The following is a 16352-nucleotide window of genomic DNA, read 5'->3' as shown; positions in this document are numbered from 1 at the left end:
ATCTCGCCAGAGATTCTTGAGTCTTTGACTTCTTCTTGCTCGCTCTTCCACGGAGATGTTCCGTGGCTTCGCATGTTGCTCTTCGGATGCATCCCTCATCTCGCAACCATCTTCCTAAATGATGTCCTCTCTTTTATATTCTCCTCCTTGATATGTATTTCTGACAAGTCATTGTGCACTATCAATAATACTTTCCCCAAACAAACATACATGCATAAAATATATGGTTGTGTTTCTGTTTTGTTGTTTTAGTGTTCCTGGGTTGGGCCAAAGTTAAAAGAAGAGAAGGAGTTAATTCTATATCCAAATAAAAATGGTACTGTAGCTGATCTCCTAGAAGAGGCTCGAAAGCAAGTGGAACTATCTGAAAATGGTTCTGGAAAACTTAGGTGAGTATAGAAGGCATTTGATAACCTTCACAAGTTAAATTTTGATCTAGTCACTATAAATATCATTTTGGTGAACTTCTGTTCCAGAATATTTGAAGTCAACTGTAATAAAATTGTATGTGTGCCAAAGGAAGACACTCCTCTAGAAACTCTGAACTCTACAGGAACAAAAAATTATAGGTAAGTTAAATTAATTTTGTCCTATAATTAACACGCGAGAGGTCGCACCCGTGGCAATTTGCCGCACTTTTAAATATTTGTTAATAATTTCGTTGCTAGCCGCTGTAGGGCTTAGGGCTCTCGTTTCATCCCTCCCCTCCCTCTCTCTCGCCTGACGATTATCGTCAGTGAATTGCCTGCTGCGTTCCGGAGTAGTTTAAGTTTTCTTTCACTCTCGCATCTGCCGCGGCATATTGCCTTCATGCGACCCCTTGCATAGTGCATTCTTACATGACTGCATTTCTAAGAAAGTTTCTTAAGTAAAGTTCATGAGGTGAAGTGTGGTGCTGCAGTTTTATCTTGAATTGTGACCAAATCATTCATTGAAATGTACAAATGGAAACGTTGCGGCAATTTGCTCACGCGCGACCTCTCGCGCTCTTTAAAAACTCTCGTAACTTTACCAGATTTTGTGACAAAATTCATTAATTTTTTTACATTGAGAAAATATTGTTACTGGATAATTATGTTAGTACTAGTCGAAAGGCAGTTACATAGGGTACATATTAATATTTTTATCAGAGCATTCACCGCCAAAGGAAAATAACAGCTCATTAAAATATGAAGCGTGAGCAATTCGCCTTCGTGTGACCTGTCGCATTCTAAAACGGGTGCGACCTCTCGCGTGTTAATGAAAAAAAATTGTAAATCAGGTCATACGTAGAAAGATAGATATTTTATCCTTCTAACACTCATCTGAATTTAAAATGTCAGAATATTATTATAAGTTCATATGATTACTTGAAAGTGGTTGTTTTCACAGTATAGTTGTGAATATGAAAAATAAACTGTGTGGCTTGCAGAAAGCAAATTACTTTATCTTTGCATGTGTTTTGTGCAGTCACATTACCTTGTGCATTTTAAGAAACCTAAAATATTTATGCAGTATGAATGAGTACTCGTGGAGGCTAATTAACAGTGTCAATACCAAATTATAATGGTGGGTGAATTTTTTGGAAAACAGAAAAGTACAGATTTCAGAATTGTATTTGAAGCAAATACATAGCTCAAACTGTTAACAGTGACTTGCAACACATGTGTAACTAGATGAAGCTCTGATCACAGTTCATGCTCTAGGGGTTAGGATCAGGGCTAGCAGATGGCCAGTTAGCCATGTAATCAAAATTGGGTACATTGGCCTCCAGCCACCTTTGTGTTGTACTTGTCTTATTGGGTAGGAGAATGTCCTGCAGGAAACTCCGGATTTCGTATTTGAACAAATTTAGTTCATATTCATCATGATAGAGACCAGTCTACATACACTTGGCTGTGGGAATTTATGCCTTCCTCATAAGAAGAAAGAAGGAGGCAACATAGTAGCAGCTTTGTTTTCCTTCACCAAGCCATGACCAAGGATGGGTGGTGTCCTTTTTGAACGTTGGGAACTTGTTTATGACAATGTTCTTGTGAACTTGTGGCTTAGTCTCAAGTATAAATGAAGTACCATAGAAATCAAGCCTGGTGAAATGAAGCTCCTGTGCAATTATAGACTGTTTCATGATGGGATTTCAGCAGGTGAAAGCCTCGATTATTCATACATCACAAGGAAGACCAACTTTCAGGCGAGCTTCTAAACTACCAGTATTGATGAATTGCTGTTATGTCATACACAAACCTTTTGTTGATCTTCAGAGTCTGTAGGTTTTATAAAATTGCAGTGGACACCTATCCGACTGCATAGAGAGCAATTATGCTATATCTGTTTTCGTATTCATTCCAATTTCTGCTAACCACCTAGAAGGTACACTCTTTCTCTTCCACAGCTGGACACACAGTGATACACTTAAGAAAATGGAAATTGCAACACCATGAAGGCATTGGTCGTTTGTGTTGATTTTCAAGATATGGAATGATTCCATGTGGGTATGTAAACGATCGAAGTTTCAGACCCATTGGATTGTTGCTACAGGTCTCCCCACGTGATTGGTCGCGGAGGAATCAACTCCAGCATACGGGCTCTGGTGTAGCGTAGTTGACTTGCAGTCTGTGCAGTGAAGTGTTCCCCGTCAAACATGCCTCGACGACAGAGAAGAGCACGCTATCAACAACTGTCGCCGTTTGAGAGGGCTCGGATAATTGGGCTGTGTGAGGCTGGATTATCGCTAAGGACTGTTGCTGCGCGTGTTGGCCGACAGGCATCTACAGTACAACGTGTATGGCAGCAGTGGTCAAACGAAGGTACCCACACTCGTAGACCTGGCACAGGCCCAGCGCGACAGACAACTGTGAGAGAGGATCGCCGCATCATTCGGATGGCCCGGATGGAACCCCATGCAACAGCAGCGCAAATTCGAGCAGCTGTGGCACCCCACGTTATACAACAAACAGTTGGTAATCGCCTGCGTGCAGCTGGCTTACAAGCCCGTGTCCCTACAGAAGGTGTTCCATTGACCCCACAACAGCGACGTGTAAGGCTGGCCTGGTGTCAAGAAAGATCGACGTGGGTCGACGAATGGTATAGGGTCGTCTTTAGTGATGAATCGCACTTCTGTCTTGCGCGCAGTGATCGCCGGAATCGTGTGCACTGACCCGGGGAGAGGGGCCGCCCAGATCTTATTGTCGAGAGGCACACAGGACCAACACCAAGCATTATGGTCAGGGGAGCTATTGGCTTTAATGTGAAATCACAATTAGTGCTTGTTGAGGGCACTATGACTGCTCGACAGTACGTTGATAGGGTACTCAGTCCAGTGGTTGTCCCTATCATGGCGAACATTACTAATGGGATGTTTCACCAGGACAATGCCCGGGTTCACACTGCACGCATCTCCAGAGAAGCTCTCCACGACATCACAACCTTAGAATGGCCCACCAGATCCCCGGACCCCAGTCCTATTGAGCATGTGTGGGACACGATGGGTCGACAACTGGCCAACCGTCCTCAGTCACCCATAACTCTGGAACAGCTGACCCGTGCAGTGCAGCAAGCATGGGCCACAATTCCTCAGGAAGCGATCCAGGGCCTTATTGACTCCATGCCTCGACGAATTAATCAATGTATTGCAGCTCGTAGTGGGCACATCCTGTATTGATTATTGTCCAAACTTGCGGTCAGAAGAACCTGAAAGTGTAATCATCGAAGCACAGCCGAACACTCGTCCTGCATATTCCATTTGCAGCAATGTAGCACCACTCCTTCTGGGTGTTGCAATTTCCATTTTCTTCAGTGTATCTAGAATCTCTTCATAGAATCAAGTACTATTTGAGTGTTTTGTTATTAATCTTGTCAGAGAATTCATGGTAATTACTAGGGATCGGATTTTTAGGTGTTAAAAATCAGGAAAGTTTGTTTTAAAAATACCTGAAATATGTGGAGAAAAAGTAAAATATTTAATCATAATTCAGTTTATATTTTATTATTTCATTTTACGCCCACATTGGAGCACTCTAATCAATCCATATACATTTAAGTCTTAGGAGTATTAACTACAAATTTGGCTTATGTTTCTTCTTCTGTTCCAAGAACTTCTTCATTCTTTCCGACCTGGCTGCCCTTTCTTCGTCAGTTCTGGTGTACTGTTTGCGTGTAAAAGTTTTTAGTTTAACTCTCAAGTCTCTGTTTCTCAGGATTCAGTTTATTTACTGTATGTGAATGTAAAAATACGCAGTACTCACAAACGCAGTTTATCCAATGCCTCACTGATTGCTAAAGAATGAGATTCATCCTCAAGTTGTCCATCACACATGACTTACGATTATCAAGAAACACTGACTTACATTGAGAAAATGAGCGCACCACGTCACAAGATGTCAGTCTGTCAAATTTATAGTTTGGCATGCCGCTCACACTCACATCGATGTCCTCTTCTTGCACATTGTTTGAAACCAACTATTGTTTTCAAACACACATCTGAGTTTATTTTGTAACATTTCTGCTGGAGATTCACTAAGAGTGTTAAGTTTTCTTTTGGCATCATGAACATGCTGTCTCTGTGGATCAGTGGTAGTGTGTTGGCCTCCAGATCCCGAGATAGTGGGTTGAAACCCGACAGAGGTATTCGGATTTTTGAAGGGCGGAAAAGAGTCCATTCGGCACTCCGTGTCGTGTGATGTCGGCATGTAAACGATCTCTGGTGACACATTTGGTGTTTACCCAACAAAATTAATTAAATCTCAGCCATAGACACCCAAGAGATTTACCGTTTACTCATTCTGCCATCTAGTAGGCCTAGAGTAAAACAGAACGTCGAAATTGACGAGCAGACAGCCAGATGGCGTCAAATATAAATATCTGCACACAGTAGCTGAGGTCATAGAATTATTATTTTATGAACATGCTTAACTGATTCTGACAGAAGGATCCCTCTCTTTTCATGTTTGTCAGTTGTGCTGCTAAGGAAACATAAGTCAGCAAATACATATGCCAAGTCATTTAGGCTTTGTCCCAGCAGCGACGATATGCTGCAGCATCTGTCAATAACTGTAAAACATTGTCAAACTTCACACCACCTGGCCACAGAATTTGCATTGCTTCATTAAATAATCTTGCAACCATCAAATGGTTCAAAGCAGTCACTTCTTAGCTTGTTAGCTGAAAACATTTCTTTGAAATCACTTTATTGCTTTTTAAAACCCCAGTAATGACATTCCCAACTTTCCTGCCAGTAGAGTCTGAAGTTTCGTGTAATATATAACCCAGTTTTTCTCATTATCACATACTGAACGAATTTGCTGTAGAGTTTGTTGATAAAATTTTGGAAGATACTTTTTCCTCAACGTTGACTCTTCAGGAATGTCAAGGTTTAAATATTTGGAGAGAAACTTCCTTAACACTGGATTATTTACCTTAGATAGGGGTATGTTGGCTAACACAAATGCTGTACAGAAATCTTCACAATGAACTGAAAATGTATCAGATCGTGTGGAAGAACCTGGAACTGCATCACTACGTGAGGTTTTATTTCTTCACGAGACGCAAAACTTCTGTGATATGTTTCTTGCCCTCCAGGTGTTGTGTAACTTTAGATCACTGTTCAGCCTTTATTGCTTTCCCACATGCTTGGTAGATTAGGACACAGCCATCTGAACTAAAATTATCCTTAAATTCTGCAACATTATTGCTGCAGACAATAACTTGTTGTATTTACTTCAGGCACTGTAGCAATACCTTGCACTTCACAGCCCCAGAAATAAACCACATGCGTGGTGCAATATGACTATGGATAAGGAAATGCCTGGCTTCTACGGTCGGTGCGACCAGTGAGATAAGAGAAACACTGCTGCAAGCTGATATGCAAAGATACACACACTCTGCCTTTCAGGGCAGCAAATGTTCTTATTGCCGGGCTGAGTGGCTCAGACGGTTAAGGTGCTGGCTTTCTGACTCCAACTTGGCAGGTTCGATCCTGGCTCAGTCTGGTGGTATTTGAAGGTGCTCAAATACGTCAGCCTCGTGTCGGTAGATTTACTGGCACGTAAAAGAACTCCCATGGGACTAAATTCCGGCACCTCGGCGTCTCCGAAAACCGTAAAAGAGTAGTTAGTGGGACGTAAAACAAATAACATTATTAATGTTCATATTATTAGATAGCTGACTGGTTCATCCCTGTTTATGCAATGCAAAACATAAATGCAATAGACCTAAAGATCTAATGTATTTATTTTTTTAATGTAAATATTATGCGCTAATAACTTCTTTAAAAATACAGGAATATCTAAAAATGTAGGAAAATGTTTAAAATATGTATTTACATAACAAAATATTCTAATCCAGCCCTAGTAATTAGTAATTACATATGGTGAACTACCGTATATATTTACTGCTCTGTCAGTTGGAAAACTGTACGATCAAAGTTGAAGTTTTCATTGTGTTCAGGTCCTTCGTACATAGTAAAAAGAAATCACCTTATGATTCCTTCTCATGGTTAGAATCCTGCCATCATCATCATCATCTGAAGCATTTTCCAACCACAGGCTGGGTCTTCTTGCAACATAATCCTCTCCATCGTTAAATGTTTTAATGATTTATTCTTATGTTAATTTTAAGGACACTTCCTCTCAAGCATTGATACTTTGTCAATATATGAATTTTCATCTAAACAGTGTTCTGTGGTTGAAGATGTTAACAATATACGAAACATGTACCACTTTTAACCAGTAAGTTGCCTTAAGCAATTAGTTGTGAATCTGTTAAAGTGTGATACGGACCGTGAAGCTGATTTTATGTAGTCCATTTTTACTTTAAAAACACGGCACTCACTATCCACTTTTCTACGTTTGTCCACAAGTAAATTATTACAACTACTTTGACAAACAACAGTTCGTAAGAACGCTAGTTCAAATAAAGTAGTAAACCACAATGAACCTCTCAAAGCACTTTCTGGATATAAACTGGCCATTTCCTGCGGATGTCCCAAGATAAGTGTACCTGTTTCATCTCCCATGGAATGCAGGATGCCTTTCACTCTCCGGGCAGGTCTACAGCTGTAATTCCAAGAAATGAATGGATGAAGTTTAACCCCTACCTGCATTTAAGGTGGGAATAATTATGCATCTTAGAACTTTTTTACAGCCTAGTAATAGAAACATCGTGTCAAGAAAAAACCGATGAATTATTCAGACATTTTTCTTATGGTTTTATCCCCTTTCACCGTAAATTACAATAAAGTTTTTATTATCTAGTTTTTCTGGTATCTACGAAAAACATCAATTATAAAAACTGAGGCAGGGCCACATAAAATGCCTGCACGGGCCGAATGTGGCCCGCGGGCTGTACGTTGATCACCCCTGGTTTAGATCATAGAGGTTCTTATAAATCTTTAATACTTTTGTTTTATTTCTTTGTTTCATGAAACCTTCAGGCTGCTCCATGAATATTTCTTCGTCCAGCTTGCCGTTTAAATGTGAGAAGGTACTTTTTACATCGAGCTGTCATGTGCGATCTCCTCTTGGCTGCGACTGGTTTCGTATTTTATTATCGGTGCATGTGTGTCATCATAGTCTTCCCCAAAACATTGAGAGAAACCTTGAGTGACTAACCTAGCCTTTTTAACATGAATCTGCCCTTTATTCTCCAGTGCTGTCTTGAAGACCCACTTGCGTTATCGTACCTATAAGTCCAAAAAATTGTCAAATTTACTAATGCTGACCACTTAGTCAAGAAACAAAACAAAAGAGGCCAACCTGACAGCAATGGGAAATGAAACCAAAACCATCCGATTTACCATCATTTTCTCTCCCGATTTAGTTACTGAGGCTTCGGCCATTTTTGTTCTGTTGGCAGAGGAATCTTAGTTACGAGTCTGACACTGTGGCTAGCACAGGTGTTGAGTGCACACTTTCAGAACAAGAATGACAAATGCCACCATAGCTCAATTGGGAGAGCATCCAATGCAAAATTAGAAGCTTGTGGGTGTGGTTTCCATTGTAGTCCAGTTGTCCATATTTGTTCGTATCTATGTGTACTAAACATGACCTAACAATTTGAAAATTTATTTTTCAAGTACAACTGTCATGAAAATTAATTATTTACTTGTTTTTTAGTGTTCGTTTATACACTAAAAATAAAATTTATATAATGAACTTGAGTAACATGATACATGCATACACACGCAGGGCATGAATTTGTTGATCATCTTGAAGTATAATTATGTATACTAGCTGAAACCCATGAAAACTTGACTGTTAATGGGGTAAATATTTAGTGAAGAATTTCATTTTATATGGCGTTCTTGGTACAATTACTTTTTTTGCCACTATTGCATCTTTAAGGGCATCTAATGATCGCACTCTTGACATTGCAGCATATAACTGGCCATAGCTAAAAACTGGTTGAGGTAGGAACCTATACGTTCCAGAGTTTACCCTTTACACTTACCCATCATGATAAAAAATGCCAAGCAAATTGGAAATGGGCATCTCTATAAGTACAGTAGAAGTCCGTTATAACGAGAATTCACAACGGCGAAAAAATTGCTATAGCGGATTATCGTTATATCCGATATATGTATAAAAGTCGGAAAACCCCCATGCACATAAAAATCGGTGTGAAACGGCAATCAGTTTGTTCAAAACTTGCATTTCCGCAGATGATATCCACACTACAGTTTACTTGTTTGTTATTTTTCAAAATCCGATACTACGTGGAAGTGTATGTTTAATTTCATTCTGAAAAAATATAGTACCGTATTTCTCCGAATCCAAGATGAACCCCACTTTTTCCTTCAAAAAAATGAAATCAGGCTCATTAAGTATTTTGTAAATGCATATGAATGCCTTGTTGTACAGTAGGCCTACGCATTTTTAGACTATTTTTAGATGTCAAACATTCACTTTCGTCATGGCGGGGTTTTTTTTTTTTTTGCGGCTGCACAATTATTTATTTCCGCGGGTTTAAGGACCATTAACTTAAAATTGGCATCATAATACTGAAGTGAACCCGTTGAAAATTTGCCGGCAATACCTATTCCATGCGTCTCTACAATACGACGATCCATCGGGAAATTATTCTTGCTGTCTATAAAAGTGTTACTTTTACTCAGCATCAGATATAACCGGCTACTGCTACACGCACGTCTCGCTTGCCGTGTTTGGCCAAATTCAGTGGCTAGCGATGTATAGGCCTAATCGTGGACGTTGATCGTCAACGAACAAGTTTATTGCGCCACGGTATGCCCTTTGCGCCCTTGCGTTTTTCGTGCATATAGCTCACAATTTCATCTTCGACTTCTTAAAAACGTCCCTGTTGCGGACCACTGAATGCATTCTTTGTACAGTAGGCATTGTTTTCACCTCTTTGTCTTCACACTAATGCCATATATTGGCTTTAGTTAGGCCTATGTCGTATTTTCTTGCGGCTGCACAATTATTCTACATTTCCGAGTGTTTAATAACCATCGACTTAAAATTGGCATTGTAATATCGACTAGAACCCTTGAAAATATGCCGGCAATACCTTTTCCACGTATCTGTAGAATACGACTATCCATCACGAAAATATTCCTGTTGTCTCTAAAACTTAATTTTACTAATCGTCATGTACAATAGACGCGTTATAACTCTGCCACTGATTAGCCATGGCTCTTCTAAGAATTCGAAGGGTCGCATGTTTTGATGCCATTCTGCAGATTTGAGAAACGTTTTTGTAGAGGCTTATAGAACGCCATTCTCTCTTTACTATTTCCTGAGATCCAGTGACGTTACACACAGGCACTCTACAACCGGTTGTCGCGGCTAGCGATGTACAGAATAGTAAAGAGGCGGCCGTTTATTGTCAACTAGTTCTGTGGTGATATAGATGTTGATTCCCATAGGGAATCTGAAATATTTGTCCTGAATGAGCAAATTTATAATCCCAATATAAATGGTCCGTTATTGGACATTATTGGTAGGTGTGCTAGGTACCAACTGATGAGCCCACCCTAGCACACGGGGGCGAAACGCTGGCAACCAAGAATGAGCTGGCTGGAAAATTTATAATGTCCAATAACGGACCATTTATATTGGTATTATAACTAGTTCTGTGTGCGTGTGAAAGGAAGCAATGTGGTTACCGCGGTAGTTGCCGGTGGTATCCATTAGGTTACTGTTAGGCCGCGAATGCAACAACCCTTGAGTTTTCGCATGAGGTTCTGAGAAATAAAAAGTCTTGGATTCGGAGAAATACGGTATCACTCCAGAGGTTTCTGTGGCAAACACCTCAGTTTTCTTCTTCAAACAGCGTTACCTAACCTAACCGTATATGTATCATGAAAACATAATTTGAAACGCATGTAGAGAAATGATAACCTCCTCGCTAAAAATTTACATGTAAATAGCCTTTCCGAAATTTAACTCACTCTTTTGCTTTACGTCGCACCGACACAAATAGGTCTTATGGCAACGATGGGACAGGGAAGGGCTGGAGTGGGAAGGAAGTGGTCGTGGCCTTAATGAAGGTACAGCCCCAGCATTTGCCTGGTGTGTAAATAGGAAACCACGGAAAACCATTTTCAGGGCTGCCGAGAGTGGGGTTCGAATCTACTATCTCCCGAATACTGGATACTGGCCACACTTGTGCAGCTATCTAGCTCGGTTGAAATTTAACTAGACGCGAGAAGATATGATATACATATAAATATTCTGAAATCATTTATGTACTCTGCCATATCTTGAGGTGTTGTGATAGTACATATATCACACCCCCGAATTATATGTAGAAGTTAGACATATTATTGTCAGTATTCGATTTTTATTATTATTATTATCATTATCAGTATTTCATTTGTATATTTTGCCATTTATATTTCTAAGCTGGAAGATATCCACATATATAGGTATGAGTAATTTGTTTTGGACAAGTGGGAAAACATTGCTTTAATAACTCTGGTAATTTGGATGAGTCATATGGCTGCCCCAGTATTTGTTGTGATGTACTTGTGTCAGGAAATTCCATTAGTCATGTATATATCCCAGCCTGATGAGATGAGCTTGTTGTTGTACCAGGGAAATTCGATGATTCATGTAAAACTCCCGAGTGTTTGTTTATAACTTGGGAGAAAGAAGAGGTTCACTCATGATTGGCTGGCAAGCACCAATCCAGACGTATCATCTGAGAGGAGGGGGATGTTGATGTCTATAAAGGTTGATCATACGGCGGCAACCAGTGATTGTAAAGGAACAAGAAGGAACTACTCCAACTACAACCAGTAACACTGTATGAAGGAACAACAACTGACACACTATACGGGAAGGAAGTGGTGCTGATACACGGTACTGGAGTGACACGGCTGCTATGGACTGGACTTAAAACGTTCATGGAGCGTTGTCTTGTGATGTTCGTGGAAAGTGGCTGATCAACAAATTGTGGAGGGCGTATGCATTAAGTATTGTAGTACTTGTGGAGGTCTAGCATTATATGTTGGTGAAAGCTATCTCAGACTTTCCATAATTTATGTTGAGGATCGACAGACGTGTGTATATATCTTTACAACAAGTGTTAAAATATGTGAACACAGTAGTACAAGGTACAGTATCTGTGTGATGTGATAACTGCCGATTATGAGAATCGGTAAGTCGAATTGATATAGAGACAGTGAAGGGTATTTATCTTCATACATATACATTGTTCATCGGACGATCTACAAATGGTAGCTTAGTTCTCGCTTTAGTTTTCCCACGATTTTCATTATTATTGTTGTTGTTGTTGTTGTAAATATGGAGTCTTCCAGCAATATTTTATGTGTGTATTATATGTATAATGTTGTATGTTGATAAGGTGCTCATGCACGGAATTTGTTAAGAATATAGTTAGCTATTTTAGAATCAGTGGAGTTATTGATGAACCTAGGTGCAGTTCCTACCTATTTAGTCATTTTCAGGAGGTTAGGTAAGGCCTGCAGCAGATGTACCTGTATGCAGCATTATGTACACGCCGTGGGATATAAAGTTTATCATGCTCTATCAAAATTCGAGGGATCCATTCTGGTGAACTCTGGCGCCCATACTACGGACATTTCGGTTCATTATGTTTATTAATTTTATTAAGTTTTTGAGTAATTTTATTTATATATTTTTATTCATGATTTTATTATTATCATCAAAAAGTTACAGTGTATCACATACTTAATTTCCGTACCGTATATGACTTTAATATTAAGATATAGTTTATTCAGTCTTTATTTTTAACGATTTAACAACTGTTGTTGGCTATGTTATTTACGCATTTATTACGAAAACATGTTATCCTCTACAATTTTGAAGTTTCTTTAGAGAACAGCAGTCGACGGGTATTATTAATCAACTCCAACATCGCCTCTGAATGTCAACGAGAGAGCTCGCAAATGCATAAAGGGAGAAAACTATACCAGTACCGAAGATGATCGATCGCATTTTGTTGCAAACTTTTCAGTTTTCTTATTCAAACAGCGTCGCCTATCCTAACTTAACCGCACTATACGTATGATGAAAACATACTTCAAGCGCCCGTAGAGAAATGATAACCTTCTCGCTATAAACTTTCATAATAGTCTTTCCATAATTTAACCAGACGCAACAAAATATAAATCAACCTCTGAAATCAATTAAACACTCTGCCATATCTCGAGGTGTATCCCATTCTTACTTAATTGCAGTATTTAGCCTCAAAATTAAGCGGTCGTTTAGCCAGCCTTAATTTTTAACGAGTTTACAACCGTTATCGGACACGTTATTTACGCATTTATTACGATTATTTACGCATTTATTACGAAAATATGTTCTCTTTCATTTCGAATTTTCTTTGCGGAACAGCTGTCGACGGGCATTACTAATCGACTCCGATATCGCCTTCGAATGTCGATGAGAGAACTCGCTAGTGCACATACGGAGGAAACGATGCTGAAGGTAATCGATCGCATGCAATATCACCGCTGGGGTGCATAAATATCGGTAACGAAAAAATGAATCGCGCGCGTTTAATCGCTCGTAATAACGGATGCGTCAGTGATAGGGTTCTCGCTGTAACCGAAGGACGATACACAGTTTAATATAGGAATTTTGAAGGGACGGAAAAATGTCGTCGCTATAACGGAGTTCTCGTTATATGCCGTTCTCGCTATATCGGACTTCTACTGTATTTTATTAGATGTTGTTAAATCAACTTGAAGCATTATAACTCTCTGTCCAGCTTTATTTATTATTTCTAAATCTAAACAATTTTCATGTATATTTCTTATAATTGATCTGGTTCCATTTAGGAACCTTTGGGATATTTTTCGATTTCTAAAGAGTATAACTGTAGCTCCCATTTTTATGTAGGTTATGAAGACTACAGGGAAAGATCATGCTGGTTTTTTGTTTTTTTTTAAGTTGCTATCTATTTCAAAACACTCTGTTTATATTAGGTTTTGCGAATACTTGCTTTACTTTCAGTTTTGTTATATTTTGACAAAGTGATGTGTATATCCCTATTATTCAACTTAATGTTACTGTATTCCGGGAAAAACATGCTTTGTCCTTTCCACCATGTGTTGTATTGTTGTCCAGTGGGTATTGTTATTAAATAATTGAGGTATTCCAGAATACACAAACTAATATGACCAGCACATTTCTGCCACTAAATAATGCCTTAATCGTCCCTTAAAAGAATCGATATGATCATAACGAACTAATAGTGCAACGCCCTTGACACAGCACATTCTTTCACTGTCCACCTGGTTGTAAGCACGTTCTTTTCCTGTACACTAAATAAACAACTTCTAACAATTCTGTGACTGAGCTCATTCCTTTTCTGCGTGTTTGATTGATAAGAAGTACCAGAAAAAAGTCGCCAGATGGTGATTTTACCTCACTTTGGCAAAAAAAAATTGAATAAGCCTGTATTTCCCTGTAGTGTTCATTCAAATGTGGAGGAAAACCAGATAATTCAAAGAATTCTGCAGGAAATTTGTGTAGCTGGCTTTCATCTTCAGTACGTAATCTGTTGATTATATTTTTGAACTACTGGATATCAGTTCAGTGACCTTCAAATTAATTTCATTAGTGTTCAGTTTTTGCTGTAAGAATGGAAAAATTCAAGAAAATAACATCTCACGGAAGTGAACATTTTGTCATAAATTTCACGCTCAGTATCATGTGCTAAAATTTTGGCTAGTCGTCATACTCATTTCTGAGTATACAATTCCCAAGATATCTCGGGCGTGGTAATGCGCCACGTCCTTGCTGCGCCCAAGATATCTCGTCGGTAACTTTAGCTAAAGTTCTGAACAGGAAATATATACCTTTGGAGTTTACTTTGTTTTTCAAACTTGAGAGGCAGCAAGCTACATCTTTTAGCAGTATAATTGGCTATCAGTCAAAACGGAGACTGCATTTTAATGCTATCTACGGTCAAATATCTGAAATAATGCACTCAGCTCAGCGCGCAACCTAGGTTGGCAGTCCCGCAAAGCACCTGTATCCAGGGTTTGTAAAAATGGCTTCGAGTAGCGGACAGCGCGTTCTTTCCGAGTTCGAACTTATAGAAGCTGTGAATACCCTTGAATCGGAAGATGAGTACTCAGATATCAGTGATTTGGGTAGTGATTACAGTTCTAGTGACAGTGATGACAGTGATAGTGCTGAGCCTCAAGTACCAGCTCCGCAAACCAGGAAAAGAATTCGTTCCGAACCTGATTTGTTTCAATGGCACATGGGTAATATGTTTAGTCCTGTAATACACAGTTTTGATGACAGTTCATCGGGTATACCATTCGGTGTGATTCATGATGAACCAGCAGGTTTAGATGTATTTCAGTGCTTCTTTTCACGAGAAATTATGGAGCATATAGCAGTTGAAACAAACAAGTACTTCGTATTTGTTACGCAAACAATGCCACCGTCTCCAAGTTCAAGGCTACAGAAATGGAGGGAAACCACACCTGCAGAACTGTACGTCTTTTTCGCCGTGACAATGCTTATGGCAAGAATGAAGAAACTTACAATTCTTGGATACTGGTCAACTGATCCCCTAATAATGACCCCGCAGTTCTCGGATTTCATGTCTAGAGACAGGTATCTCTTATTATTGCGGTTGTTACATTTCAGTGACAACAACAGTCAGCCTGAAGGTGACCGGCTATATATAAATGGTCCGTTATTGTAAATTGGTATTATAAATTTGCTCATTCAGGACAAATATTTCAGATTCCCTATGGGATTCAACATCTTTATCATCTGATGGCCAAGCAGGCATCAATTTTTAGTGATGAGACAAAGTCTCTTAGTGCATTGGCACTGCCGGTGGCTCCAGTTAGCCTACGCAGTGGCCTCCACGGTATGCACTAGCCAGCGTATTGGTAGGTGTGCTAGGTACCAACTGATGAGCCCACCCTAGCACACGAGGGCGAAACGCTGGCAACCAAGAATGAGCTAGCTGGAAAATTTATAATGTCCAATAATGGGCCATTTATATTGGTATTACATACCACTTAGTCGAGCAGCTCGTCTCCTTTCTACCAAGTCTTCCCAGCCCAAACTTTGCAACATTTTTGTAACGCTACTCTTTTGTCGGAAACCACCCAGAACAAATCGAGCTGCTTTTCTTTGGATTTTTTCCAGTTCCTGAATCAAGTAATCCTGGTAAGGGTCCCATACACTGGAACCATACTCAAGTTGAGGTCTCACCAGAGACAAATATGCTCTCTCCTTTACATCCTTACTACAACCCCTAAATACTCTCATAACCATGTGCAGAGATCTGTACCCTTTATTTACAATCATATTTATGTGATTACCCCAATGAAGATCTTTCCTTATATTTATACCTAGGTATTTACAATGATCCCCAAAGGGAACTTTCACCCCCATCAACGCAGTAATTAAAACTGAGAGGACTTTTCCTATTTGTGAACCTCTTCTGTAACACCAGATTTCAAAAGCTTCTATTCTCTTTCTGTCTGTGCTTGTTATTGTGCATGCTCCACTTCTATACAATTCCACCCTTCAGACAAAAGTCTTCAGAAATATCTTTTTAATTCCTGTTATCAATGTTCGAAGTGAACAGATTTATTTTCTTAAGAGAGGCTTTCCTTGATTGTGCTGGTCTGCATTTTATGTTCTTACTTCTGCCATAGGTAGTTATTCTACTGCTCAAGTAACAAGTTCACAGCCTCAATGTTAAAATTACAACATAGTGAAAAGATGTTCGATTTTCTCCAAAATTACTCGAGCTATCAAATATAGGAACAGATGAGACAGAGAAAAACTTGCAAATTTCTACTAAATCACTTCAAGCTAGCAAATATAGGGAGAGATACAGAAGAGAATGTAAAATTGCTCTGTATAGCTTCTTTTCCTCTACCAAGTGAC

General features: G+C 39.3%; 1 protein-coding gene across 2 annotated transcripts in view; it reads left to right on the top strand.

The window, feature by feature from the left end:
• Usp7 (Ubiquitin-specific protease 7) overlaps positions 1-16352 on the top strand; it is a 458856-nt gene that overhangs the window by 375248 nt on the left and 67256 nt on the right. For both annotated transcript variants that reach the window (XM_067150095.2, XM_067150096.2), the window contains exons 18-19: positions 253-389; positions 477-569. In XM_067150095.2, coding sequence (XP_067006196.1) covers positions 253-389; positions 477-569 — 230 coding nt within the window. The remainder of the gene's footprint in view (positions 1-252; positions 390-476; positions 570-16352) is intronic.

This window comes from Anabrus simplex, chromosome 6 (genome assembly GCF_040414725.1).
Source record: "Anabrus simplex isolate iqAnaSimp1 chromosome 6, ASM4041472v1, whole genome shotgun sequence".
In the NCBI taxonomy this organism is placed as follows: domain Eukaryota; kingdom Metazoa; phylum Arthropoda; class Insecta; order Orthoptera; family Tettigoniidae; genus Anabrus; species Anabrus simplex.
Note: the sequence above shows the minus strand (reverse complement) of the source record. Positions and strands in the feature narration are given on the sequence as shown.